Below are 25726 nucleotides of genomic sequence, written 5' to 3'. Positions count from 1 at the left end.
GAAGAAAGAAATGGCTTAAATATGCCAGTCTTCTCCTTACTTTTCACCATGTTATTGAGTAAGAAATTTCCATTCCCTCTGGACATGGCCTAGGTAGAAATTAAATTCTAGAGCTCTGGGTCTCTATAGAACTTTGGAACTTTGCATTGAAAAGTTTCTAAGCAATAGTACTCAATCTCTACAAAGAAAAAGAGTCAACTCATCTGTGGTCAGCCTCAGACTTGGCCAATGATTTGACACGGGAGGGGGGGAGGGAGGGGTTAGGGAAAAGGAAGAGTGGAGGGTAACTATAAGATTACAAACCTAAATGACTGGAAGGATAATGGTGCTTTTAACAAAAATAGAGAAGTTTCAAAGAGAAGTCTAAGAAAGAAAATGATGAGTTCCATTCTAGACACATCAAGCTTTAGATGCCAAGAGAATATCCAGTAAAGATGTCTAAAAGACAATTCTGGTCATATGGGTTTAGGAGAGAGATTAGGGCTGGATATACAGATCTAAGAATATAGTTGCAGAAATAACTGATCTTATGAAAGTTGATATGATCAAGAAAGGAAAGAGAGAAAAGAGAAAAGGACAGGGTCTTGAGATACTTAAAATCCAGGGAGCAGGGTGATGGTTCATGGAGGATGATATTGCAAAGGAGATTAACAAGGTATAGTCAGACAGGTGGGAGAAATATGAGAGAACAGTGTTATGAAAATCTAAGAGGAGGGTATTCAGGAGGCAAGGGTGATAAAATGTCAAATACTACAAGAAGTCAAGAAGCATAAGGACTGAGAAAAGACCAATAGATTTAGCAATTAAGAGATTGCATGGAGGAGATACTTTCAGTTGAGTAGTAAGGTCTAAATCCATATCGCAAAGGTCTGAAAAATGAGAGGAGATAAAGTAGAAATAATAAGACAGCTTTTTCTAGTAATTTGGTTGTGAAAGTAAGGCTATAGGATTCCAGCTTGAGGAGATTCCTATTCTCATTTATTCTGATGATGGACCTAGAAGGCCTTGCTCTGGCTGTTTCACCTCAGTGAATAAGTGAAAGGTTTTTAAGAATGGAAGAGACTAAGAGGATGTTTGTAGACTGCCAGGAAGGAGTCAGTGTAGACAGGGAAACTGAATATTAGAAAGGGGGATAATCAAATAGACAAGCTCCTAGAAGACTCAGGGCACATACTGAGGGCCTACCTTAGTGAACAGGGCCATCTCTTTGTGAGTTTCTGTAGCAAAGGAAGAGAGAATAGTTTGGAGTTGTGGAACCAAAAAGAAGATGCAGCTTAAACAGTTCTTTTTTTCTGGCAGGTCCTTTACTGAATGGAAGGCTGAAGGAATGGTACAGAAGACTTAAGAGAAAGAAGAGAATTGGCTGGACCAGTTGCTATGGGGAGAGGGGTAGAAAAGTCAACTAGGAAAAAAATAAAAGGATTGCTTTGCCGTTAATCTAGATCTAACTAGCAGAATGGCATGAGTTCCTCTAGGGGCATTCAGCAATGAAGAAGTGAAGAAGGTAAGGTAAGCCAAGGGTTTTCAAGATCTGAATAGAAACAGTCCAAGAGGGTATAGGATTCAAGAGTAGAAGACAGTACACAGTTGAACTAATTAACTTCTCAAACTGGTGAAATGGTTAAATTTTCAAAGGGAAGAAAGTAAGGCCAAAGCAAAGATGATTGGGAGAAGAGGAAGGGGTAGAACAGAGCAACTAGGAGCCAAGATGGTGACAAGAGAGGAATGTCTCTTAGGCGCTTTCTCATAAAACTTATAAGCTAAGGACTCTAACTAAATTTTCCAGACAGAACCCACAGAGGGACCCAATGAGGCAGTTCTCCTAATCAAGGTAACCTGGAAAAGAGCAGAAAGGCTCTGCTCCCCAGGGGTTGGAGGGGCAACCCACCAGAGGGGTGGCCCACTAGAGAGAAAGAACTTCAGCCTCCCAGAGGCAGCCCCAGGGGCTCCTGAAGCCCAGCCCTCAGGGCACACAGCAGCCCAGATCCAGGAAACAGAAGCAGGCGGAGCCCCTAAGTCTAGGCCCCCCCACAGAACAGCAGCCCCCCCACCTCAGGCCCCTAGCAGAGTGGGGCGCATATGATCATTCACAGACCAGGAGGGAGGACAGAGCCTCACACACTAAGACCCTTGTGGGAGTGTCCCAAAAGCTCAGGAAGCACCCCAAAACCAGGCTCAGGCTGGGAAAATGAGCAAGCAGAGAAACAAGAGGAACACCATTGAGAAATAGTTTGCATATGAGCCTGCATATGAGAAGGATCAAAATACTCAGTCTGAAGATGAGGAAGCACAAGCTCCTGCATCCAAAGACTCCAAGAAAAACAGAAATTGGGCTCAGGCTATTGACAGAGCTCAAAAAACACTTTGAAAATAAAATGAGGGAGTTAGATGCAGGAAAAACATGAAAACGAAGTCAGCAGCCTAGTCAAGGAAATCCAAAAAAATGCTGAAGAAAACAGCATGCTAAAAACCAGCTTAGGTCAAATGGATAAAACAGTTCAAAAAGTTATTGAGGAGAAGAATGCTTTAAAAAGCAAAATTGGCCAGATGGAAAGAGATAAGAAAACTCTCTGAGGAGAACAAATCCATCACACAAAGAATAGAACTCAGGGAGATTGATGAATTTATGAGAAACCAGGACTCAATACTTCAAAACCAAAAAAAAAAAAATTAGAAGAAAATGTGAAACATCTTATTGAAAAAACAACTGATATGGAAAACAGACTTAGGAAAGATAATTTAAAAATTATTGGAGTACCTGAAAGTCATGATCAGGAAAAGAGCCTTGACATCATTTTCAAAGAATTATTACAGGAAAATTGCCCTGATATTCTAGAAGCAGAGGGCAAAATAGAAATGGAGAGACTCCACAGATCCCCCTGAGAAAGAGATCCCAAAAAACCAACCCCTAGGAATATTATAGCCAAATTCCAGAACTCCCAAGTCAAAGAGAAAATATTACAAGCAGCCAAAAGGACACAGTTCAAATACCGTGGAGCTGCAGTCAGGATCACACAGGACTTAGCAGCAACTACATTGGAAGCTCATAGGGCTTGAAATATAATATACTGGAAGGCAAAAGAGCTTAGAATGCAGCCAAGAATCAACTACCCACTAAAACTGAATGTCCTCTTCAAGGGAAAAAGATGGACTTTCAATGAACCAGGGGAATTTCAAATGTTCCTGTTAGAATGGCCAGAGCTGAGCAGAAGGTTTGATCTTCAGATACAGGACTCAGGTGAAACATGGAGATTGGGGGAGAAGGGGAAAATATGAGGGACTTGATGATGAACTGCATGTATTCCTGCATAGAAAAACGACACTGATAATACTCATATGAACCTTCTCAGTTAATAGAGCAGGTAGAGGGAGCTTTTATAGCTGAAGCACAGGAGAAAGCTGAATTTGAAGGTAAAATATGGTGTAAAAATGGAGTCAATAGAAAAAAGGGAAATGTAATGGGAGAAAGAAAAAGGAGAAGGGGAACAGGCTAAGGTATTTCATATAATAAGATTTTTCTTTATTACAATGAGCTATTGCAGTGATATGGAAGGGGGGAAGGCAAGGGGGAATGAGGGAAACTTCACTCTCATCAGAGGTGGTTAGGAGAGGAAACAGCATATATACTCAATGGGGTATAGACATCTGGAGTAAGAAGGGGGGGGACAGGGGAAAGGAGAGGATGTGAGTGAAGGAGGAGAGAATGGACCATGGGGGGAGAGTGGTCAGATATAACACATTTTCTTTTTTACTTCTTGCAAGGGGCTGGGATTGGAAGGCCTGTCCGGGACCACAGGGCCAGGTGGATGCTGGGCCTAAGGGGTGGTATGGGGGCTGGGGGTCTCTTGGCCCCAGAGCCAGGGATCTGTCTGTTGTGCCACTCAGCTACACTACAGCAGAGTCAGAGTGAAAGGAGAGAGGAAAATATAGTACATGGTACTGAAGAAATACGAAAGGAGGGAGTTGCGATCAGCAATGGCAATGGTGGAAAAATATGGAACTTTTTTTTTTAGGTTTTTACAAGGCAAATGGGGTTCAGTAGCTTGCCCAAGGCCACACAGCTAGGTAATTATTAAGTGTCTGAGACCAGATTTGAACCCAGATACTCCTGACTCCAAGGCCAGTGCTTTATCCACTACTCCACCTAGCCGCCCCCACCCCTACTATTATCACTATTTTATTTTATTTTGGGTCTTTTTCTTCTTTTTTTTTTTTTTGGTTTTTGCAGGGCAGTGGGGTTCGGGTGGCTTGTATATCACATGGCTTGGGTGATTGTTGGGTGTACGGGCCGGATGTGGGCTCGGGTGCTCATGGCTCCAGGGCTGGTGCTCTGTCCATTGTACCACCTGGCCATACCTACAATTATTACTATTATGTTTTTTTTAATTTTAATCTTTTCTCTACCCTTTATCGCTCAAGTGAGTCTATACATATGGGGGGGTATTTCATTTACTCTTAAACAAGAATATTTTATTAATGTATAAAAAACATTATTTGCACAAAATGAGAATATTAAATAAAAAAAAAAAAGAACAGAGCAACTAAAGTAGCAATAAGAGTAGAATAGAACAAAGACTAGGTGAAAGTGACATATCAAGACCTTACAGTCAGTCTTAAGAGCTAAGATCATGGTACACAGATCATGACCATTGAAAAGGCTGACCAGCTGGAAGGCCAAGATGTTTGAAAAGGGATCAACAAGTATTTAAATCCACAGTTGGAGAAGAAGACTGTGGGAGGATAAGGGAGCTAGGGAAATAAATGCCTGCAACCAGATCTGGCTAGTGGTATCTAGGTAGATGAAGTGAAGAAAGGCTGTTGAATGATGACAACAGAAGTGTCTGAAAGTGGTGGAGAGAATCAAGGAGTATGCCTTTTCCCCCTCCTGGTCTCCCAGAATGGAGCACATGAACATTCAGTGCTGTGCAGGATAGTCAAGAATGCAGGATGAAACCAGGAAGATAGCTAAGATGAAGAGAATATTATTTGCAGCAGAATAGATGTTCCAGAGAACATAGTGGAAGGGGAAAAGGAAAACAAGATGGTTACTTGAGAAGGGAAGAGATAAAGGTGAAAGGTAATGAGGGAGTAGGTGGTGGAAGCAGAGGGAAAGGATGCTGCTTAGGCAGGTCTGTTGCCCTGAAATTCAAGTATTTTTTTTACCCTCTTCATATACTCTAAAGTTAAGGCAAAATTGGAAGAACTACTGACTGTTCCCAAACCCCAGTCGGTTTTCTGTCACTCAATGTATATATATGTGTACACACACACACACACCCCTTTGGGGGCAGCTGGGTGGTGCAGGGGATAAAACATTGACTCTGAAGTCAGAAGGACCTGAGTTCAAAATTCAGTTTCAGACACTTACTTGGACCTTGGGCAAGTCACTTAACCCTGATTGCCTTGAGTCCAAGGCTAGCTCCAGTTGTCCTGATTCATATCTGGCCACTGGACTCAAGATGACCCTGGAGGAGAAAGTGAGACCACCTCACTCAAATTCAATTCAAGTGCTTATCATGGCATCACTTCCCTGATGTCATGATCTCCTTCAGGAAGGGACAAACAACATCTCTTTGGGACAGACTACTAAAAGAATATTTACTGATGCCTGCTATGTATGGGAATCGGTTCTCTGGAAACTGTAAAGAAGTCCAAGACAAGGTCCCAAACCTCAAAGAGTTTTATTCTTTGAGTAGATAGTGGGTGCTTCTTACAATCCTCTGAGCCAACTATCTCATATCTCAACTCTATAAAGGCTTGGTTAGAAGTCTACCCTTCGGGGGAGGCTAGGTGGCACAGTGGATGCAGCACCAGCCATGGAGTCAGGAGTACCTGAATTCAAATCCAGCTTCAGTCACTTAATAATTACCTAGCTGTGTGGCCTTGGGCAAGCTACACTTAACCCCATTGCCTTGCAAAAAAAATAAAAAGTCTACTCTTTTTTCAGATGTCCTCCCTCTATCCCCATCATAACTGAATTTTAAATTATATACTGGAAGCAGTTTAGTGTGTCTTTTCAATAGAGGAGGAAAATATGGAAGAGAAAAGTAGCTTTTGAATTTAAATTTCTAAGTATGTAGTTAAAACAAAGTGAGATGTTTGAGTTACCCAGAACACAAGCATGAAGTAGATTTGAACTATTCCGTAAGAGGGTCACAATAACAAGTGGTAGAAAAGAGAATGTGGAATAAAAGAGAAATACAATAAAAACTTGAGAGTAGAGTAACCCACAGAAACCAAATCAGAATAAAAACTTAAAAGTGAAGTGTCTAAATAGAAATCTTTAGAAATAACATTCAAGAATTTCATTAAGTGGGAAAAATTCTGAAAGTAATTTACTTGGGCAACTTAATCAGGGCTCTTTGTATAAACATGAATGAGAGAAATGCAATTAAACCAACTATATCTTTGAAATGAAAAGACCACCTTTCCAAACTAGCCCCCTTTCTCTCCAAAGAATACGTTGTAAAGTTTTATTTTTAAAAAAATACCTTCCTGGGGTGGCTGGGTGGCACCGTGGATACAGCACCGGCCCTGGAGTCAGCAGTACCTGGGTTCAAATCCAACCTCAGACACTTAATAATGACCTAGCCATGTGGCCTTGGGCAAGCCACTTAACCCCATTGCCTCGAAAAAAATCTAAAAACAAAAAACAACCAAACTAGAAAAAAATACCTTCCAAGGTTTTCACAATGATCTTCTATATAAGTTCATCACTACATTTCCTTCCAAACGCCTTAGTTTCCTTCAATGCCTTTTCTTTTCACAAGATCTCCTTTGTAAGTAAATATGTTTACTAAGCTCTGAACTCTTGACTGAGGCCTGACCTAAGTTCTTCAGTCTTCCAGTCTAAAAATGCATTTCTTCTATAATACTTGCCTCTTGATCACAATTCTTAACACTCCAGATGCTATATTGCATCTCGCTCACCACCCCCAACTTAACACCTAACCAAAATCTTACTTTGAAGCAAGCTTCACTTGATTCCCTGATGTATTCCCAATACACCCTAATGTTTCCTCTTCAAAAGAGGGGACTTCATTCTCATCCAGCCCTGGCAATTCCTTCTTCTGTGCCCTTCCTTCACACCATCTGAGGCCTTCAACTGTAGCCTCTCCAACAGTGAGTGGGCGCCCTGGCAGCTCTGGCCCTCAATCATCTGCTCCTTATCTTCCTAGGCTCGTCTCGGCCAACACATTCCCTCAGTTCCCAAGGCCTCTGCCCTTCCTCTGGGCTTCCATTGCACTGCTTCTCTCTCAGCCTGTTCCTCTCATAGCTCGCTCTGGCTTTCCCCTCCTCTCCCGTCCTTGCGGCCCTTCCCGATGCCCAGCCTTCCCCGCTCCCACCTTACCAACTTCTCCAACTCTCTCTCTCGCCACTCTCCCCTCCTCGGTCCTCCCCACGCGTCTCGCTGGAGCACCCGCGCCCCCACGGCCCGGCCTGCCCGGGCCGGGCGCCCCTGCTCCGGGCCGGGGCCGAGGTCCTGCCAGGCTCGGGCCCCGGGCGGAGGGCACCACGAGGGGGCTCGGCGGGGGCAGCCGGGCGGGGAGCCCGCGGGGCAGCTGGGTGGGCACTTTCTCCCCCGGGGATCGGGGGGCTGAGCGGGGGCTGAGCGGGGCGGCGGGGGAAGGCTCCCGCCCCCCGGGGGCCGCGTCAGGGCCCGGGCCGGGAGGCTCCGGGCCGGAGGGGGCCCAGGCTGGGGCCCGCGGGCCCCGGGGGCGATCGGGGCCCGCCGCTACAAAGGGGCCCGCCTTGCCACCACGAGGCCGGGGCCGAGGCCTCGGGCCACCCCCGCGGGGGCCGGGTCTCCGCGCCCCCCGCGCCTCCCTCCCGCCGCCCCGCCCGGCCGGGCCCCCTCCCGGCGCCGGGCCGGCCGCACTCACGGCTGTAGAGGGCGATGCAGGCGGCGTCCTGCCCGGTGCGGACCTCGAGGCGCAGCGCCTGCTGCTCCGCGTGTCTCTGGATCTCGCCGTTCGCGTCCCCGATGGTGAGGAGCCGAGCGCCGGGGAACACGGACACGGCCACGCCGGGCCCCGCGGCCGCCACGCCGCCCGCCGGCCCCGAGCCCCCGGCCGCCGCCGCCGCCGCCGCCGCCGCCGCTGCCATCTTAGATCCGGCTCCAGGCCCCGCCGCCGCCGCCGCCGCCGCCGCCGCCGCCGCCGCCGCCGCCTTCTCCTCCTCCTCCTCCGCCGCCGCCGCCGCCGCCGCCGCCGCCGCCGCCGCCCGGGCCCAGGCTGCAGCCAGCACACAAGCCAAGGCCGGGGTGCAGCGCGCTCTGGCGGCTCCCAGGGGCCTCGCAGGCGCTGCCGCGGCCCGAGCCCCGCCGCACAGCGCCCTCTACCGGCGGCGAGGGGCACCGCGGGCCGGGCTGGGCACGCCCCCGGCCGAGGCCCGGGCCCAGAGAGCGCCCCATGGCCGGGCCGGCCCGGCCTCCTCCCCCGAGGGTTTGGCGGGGGCGCGCCCTGGGAAGTGGCGCCGCGAGAGGGCGGGAGAACGGCTGCCCGAGCTCCGCGCCCCCCCGCCCCGTGGGGATGGCAGCGCGCCCCGCCCGCCGGCTCCGGGGCTTGGCCAGCTGCGCCCTCCACGTGCTGCCCCGGCCGCGGCCGGACTCCGCGCCGCATCGCTCCCTGCCCCGAAGCTTTGTCCTTCAGTCCCTGAGGACGCCCACCGCCAGCTGTGCCCGCCCACCTGTGCACGGCCCGAGTCTAGGAGCCGGCCCTGCTCTGTGGCAGGAAACCTCTTACCCCATCAGCCCTGACCCCCCCGACCCGACCCGAGGCACTGACCCCCGAAGGAAGGAGTCACCTCTTTTATCCTCCCGACTTGGCCGCTCCCCACCCCCACCCCCACCCCCTTTTCCAATTCTAGCTGAGAGGAAAGACTCCCCCCTGCCACTGGAAAAGAAACTGGAGCTGGTGTATCCAGACCCCTGCCCGAAGAGGTTCCCCGTCTCTACTGACTCTGTTCTCCTAAGTGGGCATGGGGCAGAGGGGATAGCCAGTCGGACTTGTGTGATCCAGGCATTGACTTCAAACTCAAATCACTTCTAAAACCCAGAGGGTTAATAATAGAAATCCAGCTAGCTTTGATAAGACTCCACACTTTGTTACTTACAAATGTCTCAGTGCTGGTGGTAATCAATAGTAGACATCTTGCCCCCCCCCACCCCCCCAATTCTGTAGTTTTCAAAGAAAAAGGAATGACACACAAAGATCAAACACTTAGGACTCTAGGACCAATCATTCTTACAATACAATCTGGCAGGTACCTGTTACCATCTACGGCTGGCAGGAAAGCATTGGTAGTGGTTGGAATAATTCCAAAACTTTTTTTAGTGGAGCCAGATGCTGTAAATCCAGACAGGAACTTTTCAGTGTCTTGACTGTACTCTTGCAATAGCCATTAATGTTAGTGTGCTCAGAATGGGTCACTTAGATGGGGGCAGAAGAATTTGACTGATACCATTTCCCTAGAATTTTCTCTGATTTCGTTATCCCTGAGGTCCTGGTTTCCTGTGCATTTTCTGTTCAACAGATAGACACTCAGGGCAGCTAGGTGGCATGGTGGATAAAGCACTGGCTCTGGAGTCAGGAGTGCCTGGGTTCAAATCCGGTCTCAGACACTTAATAATAACCTAGCTGTGTGGCCTTGGGCAAGCTACTTAACCCCATTTGCCTTACAGAAACCTAAAAAAAAAAAAAATTACTTAGTGCAGGGTTCAGCTAGATGACATCTGAGGGCTCTTTTCCAGATAAATCTATCATCTATGAATTGGAGACATATAAAAGGGTATTGCTAACTCCTGAGCCACAGAAAAGGTTATTTTAATTGGAACAACAAAAATCTGATTGAGGACATGAGAGTATCTCTTAAACGTTTGTAGTTGTATTCCCCCCTACAGGGACCCTGGATGAGAGATGAAAGGGTGGTAAGAGGGATACACAGGAACCAGACCTCCCAAACTTCTTCAGAATCCAACCTGGAAATTGATGAATCAGGGGAAGAATGCAAAAGTAGGGAATGGGAAAATGCAACCTCTTAGTCCCACAGCCTGGGACAGGTTCTATCAAAGGACTTGAAGATGCTCAATTCAGAGTCCAGTAGTACAAGAAGTAGATGTGGGCCTCTTTCTAGGTACAGGAATTCTGGGTTCATTCAAAGGACCTGAAGGTGCTGAATTCAGGTAGCTCAGGAGTGGAAGAAGTAGATGTGGGTCTCTTTCTGGGTGCAAAGGATTCTGGAGCCAGAGTTGAGCTGTTGTAAGTACCTTGGGTATCCATGTTTTCTGGGGTCATTTTCTTTTTCAATAAAAGAAAAGAAACAATCAAGTGACTTCTAGGATATAAAACTGGGGATATTCCCCTACTTTTTCTTCTCCATCCCTACTAAATACAATTGTACATTAGTCTTCATTAGCCCTCGGCTCCAAATCTCATATTTTAACCATACACTTTGTGATATTCTGCTCGAATTATGCTAATTTCTCCTTTTCCAATATCGTGAATTTAAGAAATATCCAGAGATTTAGATTCAGGAGAATTAGAATCAAATTAGCATTGCAATGCCACAATGGATAAAATGATAGACTTGGAACCAGTAAGACCCAAGTGGGAATCTTTTCAAAGATACTAAGTGTGTAACCCTGGGCAAGTCACTTAACTTCTCTCTGCCTTAGTTTCCTCATGTTTAAATGGGGATAATAATATTACCTATTTCCTAGGTTTCTATGACAGTAAAAAAATATTTGCACTTTGCAAACTTTGTAAGTGCTAAATATTATTATTACATCTCTGCCACCGTGTGATAAACAAGTGACAACTCCTTGGAACTTGGTTTCTTTTTTGGAAACGGAGCAGCCTGAACTAAATGCTCTCTGAAAGCTCTTACAAATCAGCTTCTTGTGAAACTTTGTCTGGGCTCTTTTCATGTAGTTGTGCCATCCCTGGGTTAAATGGACCTCTCAGAATGTAAGAGACCTGAAAACTCATCTAGTCCATTCTATATCAATAGAAATTCCCTCTGTAACATCTCAGACAAGTGCTCACCAAATATCTACTTGAAGTGATGGGATGTCATGACTTTCTGAGGCAGCCTATTTCATTTGGGGGTGGGGAGAAGGGGGGGAAGTTCTAATTGTTAGCAAGTGTTTTCTTACAATGAGTCAAAAATATCTGCAATATCTACACAAAAGTTCAATGATCAAACAGAACAAGAACAAGCCTAAAGCCTTTTCTCCATAACATCCCTTTCTTGAAGGCAAGAAACCCTCTTCTTCTGAAATCTTCTCTATAGATTAAATATTCTATTTTTCAACAATCCCAATAATGTACAGATTTAGTAAACTCTTCTCCATTGCCCTGAAGGTAATACAAATGTTATTAGCTCTACTTTACTGATGAGGAAATAGACTCTGGTAAGTTGTGATCCTTCCTTTTTAGATAATACATCTAGTCTGTCTCTGGTGGGATCAGCTCTATCTACACTAAAATGATGTTTATTCTATGGCAAGGATTCTGGTTCTTTACCTTTTTCTTCCTCCTGAAAACCCACTTTATTACCACAGCCACCTTCTTTTCTTTACTAGAAGAATTTGTAGAGGTATTTGGAACCATATTGAAGCAGTCGTGACCACCATTGTCTCAGTTTCTCTTCTGTAGTATAGCATTATTTGATAGGATTCAAAAATCTCACTCAGAGAGGACCTAGATTTGTCTTGCCCAAAATAACTTGTGTATGAGGGGAAAATCCTACTTGCTAAGGAGTTAAAAATTTTCAACCTAACAAAAATTTCCATTTCAGCTCAAAATTTCAACCAAGAAGAAAACAGTTCATGAAGACAGTTGTCTAGCTTCCTGAGTTCACAAAATGTCTGCCTAGATATGGTTTCCAACTGCAGCCTTTTTCCTGAACTTCAGATTCATGTTTTCAACTAGTATCAGTCCCTTTTCACCTAGATTTCTTAATGGCACTTCAAGGGCAATTTGCTCAAAAGAAAACTAATTCTCTCAAGTTTGTTTTCCTTCCTCTATTTATGCTAATGAAAATACCATTTTCTCAATAATTCTTGCTTGATAATTGACTCTTTTAGGTCTTCTCTACATTTAGTAAATTAAAAATCTTGTTTATTTTTTGTTTTTGATCTCTCGGGTTCATCCCCCAAAACTCCCCAGTCCAATCTCTACCTTCATTATTGTTGTTTGTCTTTCCTTCTGGAAGAAGACCACATCAATCAGGGAGGTAATGACATGCAAGTGAACTGGATTTATATGAGGGAGGACTCCCTGTTCAAAGACATCAGCCTCACCTTCTCTGGCAGAAACCATCTGGGTCCTGTGTCCAGATATGATCTGGATGACTGGGGATGGCCCTGGATGCAGGGGAGACCCTGGACTTTAAAATATTCATTGACCTTATTCTATTTTATATTATTATCAACTTCCTATATACCTATTAGATCTTTAAATAATCCCCTTTAGGGCAGGTTTGTCTTTGTATTTTTTTTTTTTGCAAGGCAATGGGGTTAAATGGCTTGCCCAAGGCCACATAGCTAGGTAATTATTAAGTGTCTGAAGCCATATTTGAACTCAGCCACTCCTGAATCCAGGGCCAGCTTTCTATCCACTGTGCCACCTAGCTGCCCCTTGTCTTTGTATTCTTTCTTAGTTCAACCACATATCCCTTCATAAAACAGATGAATATGAGTTCAATATTAATGAATGCATGTTAAATTAATGAAGATCTCCCTTGATAACTCTTGAACCTATGACTGATTTTAACCAAATTTCAGAGGGGCAAATGATGTGAAATAAGGTTTTCATTTATTTTTATTAGTAGTAGATCAATGAGATAGACAATTTCTAAATTCTCCATGTCTTTTGTCATCACTTGTAGTATACAGTCATAATGCTGCTTGGGAATAGATTGTGCTATTGAAGTCAGGCCTTCCAGAAACCACCAGAGACTGGTCTAGGGAGCTGTTCAAATATATGTGTAGTTGGGCCTAAGGACAGGTGGGAACCTCTCAGCATCCTAGGACTGGTCATTTTTGCAGAGGTGAAAAGGCTCTTGGAAATGCCAAGCCAAGTGCAAGATCATCTCAAGACACAAACTTGGAGGTAATCAATGCTTCATGACTCTGGGTACTTGTCTTGGAGTAAAAATGACTACTTGAATCACTGCCTTTGGTCCTATCAAAACACCACTTAGAAGAGGCTCTTTTTACAGTCCCAAAGATGGTGAGGGTTATATGTGACCTTTTTAATAAGGCTGCCTTAAAAAAGATAGCTTCATTCCTTTGTCTAGGACCTGGATAAAAGAGTAGTTACAAATCATCCAAAAAGACTGTTATCATTTCTTATGGTTAGATCAAAGATGTGGTTAGGTCAGAGATCACAACTGGAATGACTACTTGATAGACTAGCAAAACTAGGGAAAATCTGACTCTCTTCTACATTGCCAGAATTCATGTCTTTTTTGCAGATTTATTTCTATTTTTTGGTTCTAGAAATGTTTTTCCTAGACATTGGAAAGATGAAGAATTTGCTACTTATAATCCACCATGTCCAACTTAATAAGTAAAGGACTATTCCAATATACCTTAAAGATATATTCATTCCTTAGAATTTGGATGCTTGTTGCTTGTAGCCCTATCTAACTATGATTCCCATTTGGTTGGTTTTTTTTTTTTTGACAAAGATACTAGAGTAGGTTTTCAATTTCCTTCTCCAGATAATTTTACAAAGAAGGAAACTAAGGCAAACAGGGTTAAGTAACTTACCCAGGGTCATACAATTAGAAAGTGTTGAAGGCCAGATTTAAACTCAGGAAGATCTCAGGTCTGACACTCCATCCACTGTGCCATCTAGCTGGCCCAAGAATCCAGTATCAGTTTTATCTTAAGAATTGTACCACTCACCATTGAAATGGAGAACAAGGAGTTATCAAAAGACATATCTGTAATGGGAGAAGAGCAAAAAGATAGGCCTATAGCATTAATTTTTTTTTTTAAGTTTTTGCAAGGCAAATGGGGTTAAGTGGCTTACCCAAGGCCACACAGCTAGGTAATTATTAATTTGAACCCAGGATTTGAAGCCAGGTACTCCTGACTCCAGGGCCAGTGCTTTATCCACTATGCCACTTAGCCACCCCCATAGCATTATTTTTAACAATTCTCACCCACCCAAAACTCCCTTAGACTCTAGAATGAGACATAAGACTAAGGTACTTTCTCTCTCCTACAAGAGCAAATTCTCTTCCAGAGGAAAAAGGGAAACAGGGAAAAAAAATTTCTCAAATACTAGTTGTTTCCTTACTCTTCATGGTAAAGTCTTCCATAATAACTCCTTGTTATTAGCAACTTTTGTCTATATGACCTTATATAATATTTTGTTTTATACATCTCTAATGTACTTATCCTGTAATATTGGACATTATCAGTATTTATTTTTGTGTCATCCTCCAAAGAGTTCCTTGAAGGGGGGAACTGTTTTGATCTAAATTTGAATCTCCCCTAGCACCTTGCAGGGCTTGGTATTAAGTACAGTAGGTATTTAATAAATATTTGCTGAATAAATAAATAAATCTATCAAGTCAAAAACTTGACCTTTTCTTTCCATGGCAAAATCAGTATGGACAGGTGGATAACTCCCTTCTATCTTTTTCACTGTTGGGGAGAGCTAGGACCAAGAGTTCAGGGGAAGAGAGGAGAAAAGTCAATCCTAGGGAGACTGAGGACAGTTCCTTTGCCTTTAGAGTTGCTTCTATAAGAAAACTATTGATTGTGTAGTCATTGCAGTGAAGTTAGATATAAATAGAGACATCAGACTTGAAAAGTGAGGGTGAGCTAAAGCCCCATTGTGAGTTCATTCCTGAGAACCAGAACTCCAGTGTTCCTAATGAACAATTCCAGAACTGGGCTAACTTAGGGGTCACTACAACACTCTGACTTCAGAAGAGACTGGTTATCTAAGATAAATGGTACAGAAAGAGACAGCCTATAGTGGCTACACTATTAAATTTGGAGCTAGGGACACACACCTGAAGTAGTGTAGTTTATCTTGGTCCAGCAGGATTCTTTCTCTCTGCAAATGAAATAAAGACAGAAAACTATTCCCCCTGGTCTAAAAGTTCTTGAAAAGCAGTTTAGACCTCTCCTAGGCACTATCTTGTCCCATTTTTCATTATCATTATTTGTACAGATTTTAAGCACTACAAGGGTATCCCAAAAGTTTTGGTGCAGTTTAAAGCTAATAAGGAGTATAATGTTATACATTTTTCCCTATCTCTCAACATGCAATATACCCCCTCTAGCACATAATTTGTGCTTAAATGCTTGTTGAACTGTATTTGTAGAATCAAACTGGCTAATAAATAAATATAAGGTGTGTCTGTAAAGGAATGATGCTGACTCTACAAGCCACAAAAGAATATTTACTTTGAATAGTTAAGTGTCATCTCACATGTAAAAAGAGTTTGAGTGAAGTGAGCCAGGAAAAGAAAATGCCACATAACCCAAAATTAAGAAGGACTTATTTTCCAAATAGGAAAACAGTTTTAAAAAGGAAGTCTTAGAACCCACTTCTCACTTTGAATCTGGGAAATATAATTGTCTAAACAACACAGGATCTCTCACCCCAAAGTGGGCTGTCTCAGTGTCGGATCAAAATGGGAGGTTTCATAGACCCCAAAGAATACATACCTTTCTTTATTCTCATTCCCTGAACTAGTTATTTTCTAAAAATGTTCCAATTCTATTCATATCCCAAGACAAAGTATAGAGATATTTCCTCTACCACATGCCCTCTGAAGTTCTCCTGGACTCACCTTTTTTTCTGAAGGTTTGTGGCTTTAACTGGCAAAAACAAAAACAGCAAACAGCAAAGTAGTATTAGATTGTTCTATCAATACAGTCATGTTGCAAAAGAGCAATTCTCTAAAGTCTTGACAATTCTAGAGTCAAACCAGACACTTTCAGGGTGTAATCTGACTTTCTTGTTTCACTGAGGGAATCACAGTCAGACAGAGATTTTAACCCAAGGGGGCCTGTGATCGTCACAAGATATAGTATTGTTTAGGAAATTAAGGCCTTAGGAGTGTCCTGGGTGGATCCTGGGTAAAAAAGGAATCTCCCCCTCCCCAGAAGAGCTTAAAGTACTTGGGAACCCTGGTATTCCTAAATTTTTTCCTTGGGACAGATAAGAAATCCATGTACCTCGTCTAATCACTAGAATGGCCACAACCAGCATCACAATGAGGATGAAAGCTCCAGCCAGACTCAGGGAGAGTGTTAAGATCCAAGAGGACACTAGAAAATAGGAACGGTGAGATTGGACAAGTCAGGAAGAGAGAAGCAATAGAAAGGAAAGGGGAGGAGGTGCTCAAGGTCTAGCTTCACCAAAGGAGCAGGCTTACTGGATTTGGAAGCACCACTGGAGGACTAGCCCAGTCTCCCATTCTACCATACTGCAAGAGGCAGAGGACCTTGCTCCGAGGCTGCAGAGGTGAGCAACTGACCAAGGATACATCAGAGTCTGATTTCCAGATTTCCAGAAGTGGTTTCTACAAAGGATTTACTCTGCCTAGGAGAAGTCACTGTTTCTAGATAGGAGCAATATTGAATTCGCTTCTGTGTTGAAGCCCCTGTGACACCAAAGGACTCCCAGAACAGACCAGACTACCTCTGAGAAATTAGTCCTAGGGATGTAAGTAAGAAGGGCAGCAGATAGAGCCATTCAGTCCCTCCTTTCCTCCTTGCCTCTATTTCCCAGTAGACCCACTCTACCTGGAGGAGTTGGTAGGGTTGCGCATGTAAGTTGGAAAAAGAAAAATCAGAATGAGAGAGCAATTTTCCTGGGACACGGAATTGCCTTTTCTCCCCAGCTCCACTATATGCTCAGAGGATGACACCGGATACTTTTCGACAGTTTTGTTAGCAGCTACTGTTACATGTTAAGCTGGAACTCTAAAACATCACCAATTCATCTTGGCAGAACACCTTGTAAATCCTCCAGGAAGTAATGAGCAAAACAAGAGACCATGTGGTAGGACAGGTGGAGCAGGACTAGCCCTTGAAGAGCTGGAAGGAGAGAGCGGGTGGGAGGGCTTGCAACTATTCAACATGATACAAAGTGTCAAAAAGCAATCAGGCACTTGCCTGGAAAGGTCACATTCACTGGCTTGCTCAAGTCTGAGAGCTGCTTGGCCACCTCACCCATCACACTGTACTGACATTGGTACTGCGTTGACAGACTGCTCACGTTGGTCACTGTAAAAACCACTCCCTGCTGGGTGTCCTGTGCCTTCAGTGTCTGGACCACCCCATCTCCATGGAACAGTGAAAACTCAGCCACCTGGAAGCCAAGGGGGGCCACACATTGAAGGTGGATGGGATCCCCTGGGTTGCTAGGGTATGGCGGGATCTGGAAAATGGAAGGAGCTGGTATTGCCAAAGAGCCTGAAAAACAAAGAACATAAAGTGTTTTTGAGTGTGGTTTGAGTTGTCTATTTGGCCAACAAGGCAGATCTGACCAGGCATGGATAAGAAATTTTCCCTTGAATGTCAATTCATTCCCTCCCTATCGCTTCCATTATAAGAGTGCCCTGGAGTTTCCACCCTCCAGATAGGAATTTTCCAAGGTACATTTAGGGGCTCATAGGTTATGGGCATTACACTTATCCTCTTAAAGGCACAACCAAAAGCTTGAAAGCCACATCACCATCTCATGTCCTTGAGGACAGAATACAAAGCACATATTTCTGGGGTTAGGATCCTGAAACTGATACAACACATCCTGAGAAATCAGTACAAATAGCCTTTTCCTCAGGTCTAACAAATGTCAAATAAATGTTCTCAGATATCTGTTCAGCAAATAAGGAAGTGATTTCTGATGCTCAAAGAGACATCAAGAAAAGAAACTTACCAGTTACAAAAAAGAAGACTTTCCAGGGCATCTTTTCACCGAGTTCAGTTATGATTCTGGCCAAAGAGGGACACACCAAACCAAATGCTCACAATCAATTCCTTGTGAGGCAAGAAGAAAATAGTTTATGAGGGCAGTTTCTTCACCTAGGGAGGAAGTTGCACATTCACAAACTGAAAGGGAATAAGCTGTTCTACCCTCCCCTTCTACAAATAGTATGTCAAACCAAGGAAGTTCTATATTTTCAGTTGAATTCTACAAATTTTAGAAACAATGGATGTTTTCTTGCGCTGACATTTTCTTTAAAGGCAATGGAAATGGGGAAGGGAGCTTGGTTACTTGAAAACCCATACCTTCAGATACAAACCACAATATTCAATAACTGGAACAAAAGTTTGAATCATTTTCTTGAACTGGGGCTGGCTGTTTCACCCTGAGAAGCCGTTCCATAGGGAGAATTTTATTAACCAGGAAAAGACAAATAACCCCAGGCCTTGAACTACTTTTCTGCAATAGAAACCTCTTGCTTTCTGCCATAGCAATAGTTTTTGTTTGCTTATATGTCTCAGGGGATTCTTGAATTCATAGGTCTGGCTTGGGACCACATTTTTGGAAAGATATGGAGGGGATGTGTCATGTAGAATGTTCATAGGAAGAGTAACAAGTATAAAGTACTTTTCCTCCACCCTCATTCATTTTTTCATATATGTATTAAAGAGCTTCTGTGGGGGCAGTTAAGTGGCATAATGGATAGAGCATTGGCCCTGGAGTCAGAAGGACATGTGGCACTAGCTGGGTGACCTTGGACACTTAAGCCTGATTGTCTCAAATCCAGAACTATCTCCAATCATCCTGATTTATAGCTAGCCACTGGATCCAGATGGTTCTAGACAAGAAAGTGAGGCTGAAGCACAGCACCTTCTCACTCAAATCCAATTCAAGTGCTTATCATGGCTTCTACCTCGATGTCATGGTTGTCTTTGAAAATGAAGGACAGGGGGTGGCTAGGTGGTGTAGTAGATAAAGCACTGGCCTTGGAGTCAGGAGTACCTGGGTTCAAATCCAGTCTCAGACACTTAATAATTACCTAGCTGTGCTGCATTGGGCAAGCCACTTAACCCCATTTGCCTTGCAAAAACCTAAAAAACCCAAAAGATTGTGGGACTCTGCTCTCAAAAACAAGAAAAAGACATTGCCCTTGCTTTTAAGGACCTTTTAGTCCTGTAAAATTTGACTGTTGAGATGGGTAGAAATGAGGTTAAGGAGAAACTGAAGGATCCAGTAAGCCAATGTGAGAAATATTTTGGAAGAAGGATAATAGCTACTTCACTGGGCTACTTTGGGAAGATGAATTAATGGGACCCAATTAACAGCAAAGAAAGTGTGATTTCATACAAAACACATCTATCCTCATATAAAGTTATTCAAAGTGGTACAGTTCCTCAAGGGTAGAAATCAGCTGAATAGCCATTTTAAAATAATCACTAATATGGACTGTTTCAGTTGACCCTAAACTGCAGGACTATATGTCTAAGTGATTTCTTGGGGCCCTTTTTCTGAAATTTGAAGATTGCTTCTCTATTTTATCTATACTGTATCTTTATGCAGAGATTTTTTCAACCTTCTAGATGAAAGCTTTGCTTTTTTCCCTCTTTTTTCCTTGTATTCCTATCTCTTAGCATAATACTAGTTGAGAATTCTTTAGATGGTATTTGTGAGCTCCAGATCTTAATTCAAACAGTTCTAGCCTGAACACCCTTTTTTCCTCCTTCCCATTTAGCTAAATCCCTTCAGGCCAGAACCAAGCCCCAACTTTTTGCTTCCTAGTTTGTACTTTTATAATTATAACTGTTGCTAACTATAGTCTGTATTAGACAATCTGATTCTAATCCTTTTCCCAATTGTTTATTGAGCATTAGTTTATTTCTCCAAATAGGATGTAAACTCCTTGAGTCAAAGGGGTATTTGATGTCTCATAACACATAGCTGGGAATTCAGGAATTCACTGAGGCTGAGTTTATGGATTTGGTCGTCTTCAACACACTAGAATATACTAAAGCTGAAGGGCAGAACGTTATTAAAAGCCCTTCTTAATCTGGCCCAAACCTCTCTTTTCAGCTTTATGTGAAGGACTACATAGTGAGAACACTGGATTTTAAGTATTAGGAGATCTGAGTTTGAATTCTGTTCCAATACTTACTGTATAACAACCTCTGTGATTTTTGTTTCTTCATCTCTAAGAGAGGGATGATATTTTTTGCAGTACTTTAAGTCACAGGATTATTTTAAAAATTTTGTTTTATAGGGGTGGCTAGGTGGCACAGCGGATAGAGCACCAGCCCTGGAGTCGGGAGTCCCTGGATTCAAATCCAACCTCAGACACTTAATAATTACCTAGCTGTGTGGCCTTGGGCAAGTCACTTAACCCCATTTGCGTTGCAAAAATCTAAAAAAACCTTTGTTTTATAAACCTTAAAGCAATAATAAAATATGAGTGATTGCTACTCCCCTTTACACACAAATGTACTCCATCTCCTCTTGCTTTATTAGATACAAAGTCTAGCATGTCTGGTCTTCCAGGGTTGTATTGTACTCCAACTTCATCTCAACCTGCTGAAGTCCTCTTCTCTTCAAGACCCATCTCAGACCTCCAAAAAATTCTTCCCAGATTTCTCCCTCTGCAAAATTTCCCAGGGTCCTCAGAGTGTTTGCCATTGCTCTCTTTACAACCTACTTTGTTTTACACTAATGTGGATAGCCAGCCCCCCCCCCCCTTAGATTTTAAATGCCTTGAATAAATAACAACCTCTGGGGATTTTATCAGGTGCAGTTTTTTTTAAATCACGACCACCCTGCTAGACAGCTAGAATAATTATTATTAAATCCCATTTTACAGATGAAGAAACTGGTTTTGTAGTAATGTAACCATCTTCCCACAATTATTATTATTATTATTATTAAGATTTTGCAAGGCAATGGGGTTAAGTGGCTTGCTCAAGGCCACAAAGCTAGGTCATTATTGGCCGCATTCGAACTCAGGTCCTGCTGACTCCAGGGCCGGTGCTCTACCCACTGCGCAACCTGGCCGCCCCAGATTATCATCTTTGACTTGGGGTGCCTAACAAGCCTCCACGTGCTTTCCATTGAGCAGCGCTTCTGGAAGTGGCAGGATCACCAGGAACCGAGGGTACTGAAAGACCCAGAACTATCTAGGCAGCGGGGCAGCACATGACCCAAGGCCAGTCATGTGACCGTGCCCTTTCCACCACGGCGGCGGGGCCGGGGTCGCCCGGAGGCACCGAGGTCACGGGCGGCCGGGCCCCGCCCCTGCGGGGGCGGACCGCGCGAAGAGGCGGGGGAGCTGAGTAACGGCAGCCCTTGCGCCGCTCGAAGCATTCTGGGAAATGGGCGCGATGCTTCTGCGTCAGGTCCCCGGCTCCTCCTCCCGGCCCGGTCTTAGCTGTCTCCACGATTGCCTGTGGGGGGCGGGCCAGCCGGAGCGCCGAGGTCTCGTCCCGCCCAGGCCCCGGGAGGGGTGGCTTCCGGAAAGGAAGAAAAGGAAGGGGAGAGCACCGCCTCGTCCAATCCCAGCGATGGGCAGAAGGGGCGGGACCCGTCGCCCGACAGGCAGCAGTGGCAGCCAACCGAGCGGAGAGGCACCCGGAGAGCGGAGCCGAGCCTTAAAGGGGCCGCGTGCCTCCCTCACACAGCCGGATGACCCGGATGATGGCGGCAAGGGAAGTCCTGGCCTTGGTCCTGGCGGGATGGCTGTTCCCGCTGGTGGCCAGGACAGCGGCCGGGCCTGGCTCCCGGGTCCCCCCACCTCAGGACGGCGAGTTCACATTTTTGCTGCCCGCTGGCCGTAGACAATGTTTCTACCAGCCCGCACCGGCCAACGCCAGCCTGGAGGCCGAGTACCAGGTGGGGGCAGCGGTGGGGGTAGGCAAGCTGGAAGAGGGAGGGGGAGGGGAATCTGGCACAGACCGGACCCTGCGTGAGCGGGGCCGGAGCCTCAGGTCCGCTAGGGACAGCTGCCGGGCCCTGGTGAGTCAGGGGGTGGGGCCGGAGCTGGTCTGGAGGGGGCGGGGCCGGAGCTGGCCTGGAGGGGCGGGGCCGGAGCTGGCCCGGAGGGGGCGGGGCCGGAGCTGGCCCGGAGCTGGCCTGGAGGGGCCGGAGCCTCAGGTCCGCTAGGCATGGCTCCTGGGCCCTGATGAGTCAGGGGCGGGGCCGGAGCTGGCTCGGAGGGGGCGGGGCCGGGGCCGGAGCTGGCCCGGAGAGGGCGGGGCCGGAGCTGGGGAGCACAGATGGGAGCCCCCCAGCTGCTGGGCAGTCGGGGCCTCTCCGGGCCTCCTCAACATCCCGGGCACCTGTGGCTCAGGGGCCTATGCCCTCCTTGCAAGTCTAGAGCCGGGGAACCCCCTACCTGAGTTCAGGGGAGGCCCCGTTGTGCCCCTGGCTGCAGGTGATCGGAGGTGCGGGGCTAGACGTGGACTTCTCCCTGGAGAGCCCTCGGGGCGTGCTGCTGGTCAGTGAGTACCGCAAGTCCGATGGGGTGCACACGTGAGTATACCTTTCCCTGGCCCCACGCTGAATCCTGGAGGCTTCTTCCCCTCCCCCCCAGCCTCCCCTTTTTACCTCCCAGCCGGGCTGTCCTAGTTTTGAAGGGTTTGGTTACATCTGCTAAAGCCTGACCTGGCCTCAGGTTACCCACTGTTACCTGCCAGGGCGGTCGGGGCATCTCCTTGGTAGAATGGGGTGATCGGGCAGGGTGATCACCCCATCCGGCTTGCAAAGCGGCTCGTCCTCCTCTCATCTCCAGGGTGGAGCCCACGGAGTTGGGAGACTACAAGCTGTGTTTTGACAACTCCTTCAGCACCATTTCAGAAAAACTAGTATTCTTTGAGCTCATATTTGACAGTCTACAAGATGAGGAAGATAGTGATGGTGATGGCTGGGCTGATGTGGTCGAACCCGAAGAAATGCTTGACATTAAGATTGAAGACATTAAGGTGGGGAACTGGATTTCTGGCCCCAGTCCATCATCTGTTCCCCCTGACCCGAAGAACAGCTCTCTAGTAAAAGGAAAATTTAAGGATTTATACTTATATGGTATTTTGAAGTTTACAAAGCACTTACTTCCCTTTCAACTCAGTAAAATGTATAGTGCAAATATTAGTATATATATACATATATACATATATATAGTTTTTGCAAGGCAATGGGGTTAAGTGGCTTGCCCAAGGCCACACAACTAGGTAATTATTGAGTGTCTGAGGCCGGATTTGAACTCAAGTACTCCTGACTCCAGGACCGGTGCTCTATCTACTGTGCACCTAGCCACCCCTAAATATTAGTAGAGACACAGCACCTTGCCAAGAGTATTTAGCCAGTAAATGAGATTTAAATTTTGACCTTTGTTTTCACTACACCACTAGTACTCCCTAGGACTGTTTTGATCTCATTGAGAAATCTGGGTCCAATAGGGCTAAGTCTTTACCCAGTCACATGCCCTTACTTGGTCTTTCTTTAGAAGAATGGAATTCCCTGCCCAGCCTGTGAGGCTTATCTCAGTTTCAGGGATCATTATGTCTAGAGCTTGTCTGAGGAGCTTGCCTTTTCCCTACAGGAGTCCATTGAGATGATGAAGACAAGGCTGGAGCGAAGTATCCAGGTGCTGACTCTATTGAGGGCTTTTGAGGCTCGAGACCGTAACCTGCAGGAGGGCAACCTGGAGCGGGTTAACTTCTGGTCTGCTGTGAATGTGGGGTTGCTGCTGTTAGTGGCTGTGCTCCAAGTGTGCACACTCAAAGGCCTCTTCCAGGACAAGCGGGCTGTGCGCACGTAGCCCTCCCTGGAGGGGTAGCTTTGGGAGGGAATGAGGGGGGTGGTGGAGGGAGTCTTGCTCCTGCCCAGGGTCTATTCATAGCCCTGAGTTTAGAAACTATGGAACTTCCTTGGGGAAGCAGTTTAAAAACTGACCAAGAAGGGGTCAGGAGAAGCCTGGAATGCTGGCCTCTCCCTTTGTCAAGGACAGGGTGTGGGGTGGAGTCTCTTGAATTATTTTGATAGGTCAGGTATTTCAGTCCAAGGCTTCTTGGAGTTCCTTCTGTCCCCTGAAGCTTAGGATACCTCAAACTTGAGTTGAGATAGAAACAGAAGCTGGAGCAGGGAACAGCTGGGATGGTGTGGGGCTGCAATGTGGGACATGCTGCCCTGGAGGGGCTGAGCCTTATCAGAGGTGCAGATAAGGTGTTGCTGGCTCCACTATGGAAGAAAACAAGCAAGGAGAGTTGGGGTGATGAAATCTATTCCAAAGCCGCCCAGAGAATAAGGGTTATCCCTGCCCTTCCAGGTGCCTATTATCCAATAGGGGACAAACTCCCCTCCCCATCTCATCCCATTCACTTGTTTTTGCCAGCTTAGGTTGTCTTCAGGCTGAGTTCTCTTCCCAGAATGGTCATATGACCTTTCTCCCTTATTTCAGTCCTCCAGCTGCTCAGACAAAATTAGCACTGTGTGAGCAGAAACAGAGGGGTGTAGGTGGGGGCAATCCCTGTGTGCCTCACTGAGAACTTTTAATGAAACTCGAACGCTGGCATATGCTTGTCCAGGACTGTTAGTTTATTGGTGACAGGATGGGTTCTGGCCCTGCCTGCAGGAGGGGGCTGTAGGATGTGGTGGGGGAGGCTTTGGCTCATACCCTATTAAAAATGAATTCACAACAGCACCAGTGTGGCTGCTCCCCCAACCAGAGGACTGACTCACTCAGTGTTCATTGAGCTTATCTTCAAGCCAAACAACCCTTGGAACTGATTGGCCAAGGGTACAAGGGCAATACCCTTCCTGGGCAGAGAGCTGCTGGCCAAGGGTAGAAAGGGGTGACTCCTGAGCCACATGGAACAAAGTACCAGCTCTGGTTCAATAAATTACTCTTGGAATCGTGGAGTGTGTGGTCATTGGAGCCTAGGCTGGGGGTACAAATTGACTGTACCCAGGGCCTGTACCCCTGAAAACTAAACTCTAGAATTTGGGCCTGGAGCAGTAACCAGCAGGAGGAAAGCCAATTCTCCATGGTGCCACTGGAGGGAGCTTAGGCCTGGCCTGAATGAGAAAATACCCCCTCAACTCCTGAGGCCCATAGGGCAGTGCCCAGGCCAAGGCAGCAGGCTGGTGCCTATGGAGATGTCACTCAACTGGATGAAACTCAGAAGGGCCGGGAAGGAGCTGAAGGAGGTGGTCGCCTGAGCACAAAGAGAAATAGAAACAGTAAGTTTAATTTTGTTTTGAAGAGAAGGCCCTGGGAATGGTATAGTTGTCAGATCATCAGGTAACTGCCCCCATGATGCTGTTGCCAAGTGGGTCCCCTGTTCAGAGTAGGATCTTGGGACAATGTAGGTATATGCCTCCAGGCCAAGGGTTAAACATCCAGTCTGACCACATGAAAATCTGGCTTCTGCCAGATTATTTCATTTCAGGTACCATTCCCTCTTCAAGAAGCACTTCCCCTAACTCTGGTTTATTTTCCTAGTTGAGAACCCATTGGGCAAATGAAGGTAATACTCCCAATAGCATCTTTTCATCCTATCCTTCAGTACTTTGGGAGGAAATTATAGCACCAGGTTTCTGAATCTCCAGGGAGTAGTGTTTCTAGATTATAATAAATCTATTATCAGACTCTATCCAAAAAGCTTCATATTATTGAGAAGGGCAGGCAAAGTCTGAGGGTGAGGATGGGAAGAGGTGGTTCTGAGGCCTCAGTAACTGTCCTGGGGAACAGGCACCTAAAGGTCGGTGATAAGGCAGCTAAT

General features: G+C 45.7%; 4 protein-coding genes and 1 long non-coding RNA gene across 8 annotated transcripts in view; 2 read left to right on the top strand and 3 right to left on the bottom strand.

Annotated features, from left to right (window-relative positions):
- CARM1 (coactivator associated arginine methyltransferase 1) overlaps positions 1 to 8106 on the bottom strand; it is an 82738-nt gene extending 74632 nt beyond the window's left edge. For both annotated transcript variants that reach the window (XM_074203412.1, XM_074203413.1), the window contains exon 1: positions 7884 to 8106. In XM_074203412.1, coding sequence (XP_074059513.1) covers positions 7884 to 8106 — 223 coding nt within the window. The remainder of the gene's footprint in view (positions 1 to 7883) is intronic.
- LOC141500327 (uncharacterized) lies at positions 238 to 20773 on the top strand. The gene is made up of 3 exons (XR_012471909.1): positions 238 to 655; positions 1300 to 1504; positions 20469 to 20773. It is a non-coding gene; the product is annotated as an uncharacterized LOC141500327 (long non-coding RNA).
- CXH19orf38 (chromosome X C19orf38 homolog) lies at positions 9185 to 21959 on the bottom strand. Its single transcript, XM_074203417.1, has 8 exons — positions 20119 to 21959; positions 17919 to 18019; positions 17153 to 17452; positions 16211 to 16303; positions 15823 to 15850; positions 15037 to 15080; positions 13916 to 13953; positions 9185 to 10298 (listed from the first exon to the last, which is right to left on the bottom strand). The coding sequence occupies exons 2-8, from the start codon at positions 17947 to 17949 to the stop codon at positions 10152 to 10154; spliced, it is 681 nt and encodes a 226-aa protein (XP_074059518.1). The 5' UTR covers positions 17950 to 18019; positions 20119 to 21959; the 3' UTR covers positions 9185 to 10151.
- TMED1 (transmembrane p24 trafficking protein 1) lies at positions 21545 to 24860 on the top strand. Its single transcript, XM_074203416.1, has 4 exons — positions 21545 to 21839; positions 22381 to 22478; positions 22738 to 22927; positions 23545 to 24860. The coding sequence occupies exons 1-4, from the start codon at positions 21633 to 21635 to the stop codon at positions 23761 to 23763; spliced, it is 714 nt and encodes a 237-aa protein (XP_074059517.1). The 5' UTR covers positions 21545 to 21632; the 3' UTR covers positions 23764 to 24860.
- Positions 24416 to 25726, bottom strand: part of DNM2 (dynamin 2) — an 85567-nt gene continuing 84256 nt past the window's right edge. The window contains exon 20 of one of the 3 annotated variants that reach the window (XM_074203405.1): positions 24416 to 25159. In XM_074203405.1, coding sequence (XP_074059506.1) covers positions 25123 to 25159 — 37 coding nt within the window. In that variant the 3' untranslated portion in view covers positions 24416 to 25122. The remainder of the gene's footprint in view (positions 25160 to 25726) is intronic. The other 2 variants (XM_074203403.1, XM_074203404.1) reach the window with 2 other exon arrangements.

This window comes from Macrotis lagotis, chromosome X, assembly GCF_037893015.1.
Source record: "Macrotis lagotis isolate mMagLag1 chromosome X, bilby.v1.9.chrom.fasta, whole genome shotgun sequence".
In the NCBI taxonomy this organism is placed as follows: Eukaryota; Metazoa; Chordata; class Mammalia; order Peramelemorphia; family Peramelidae; genus Macrotis; species Macrotis lagotis.
Note: the sequence above shows the minus strand (reverse complement) of the source record. Positions and strands in the feature narration are given on the sequence as shown.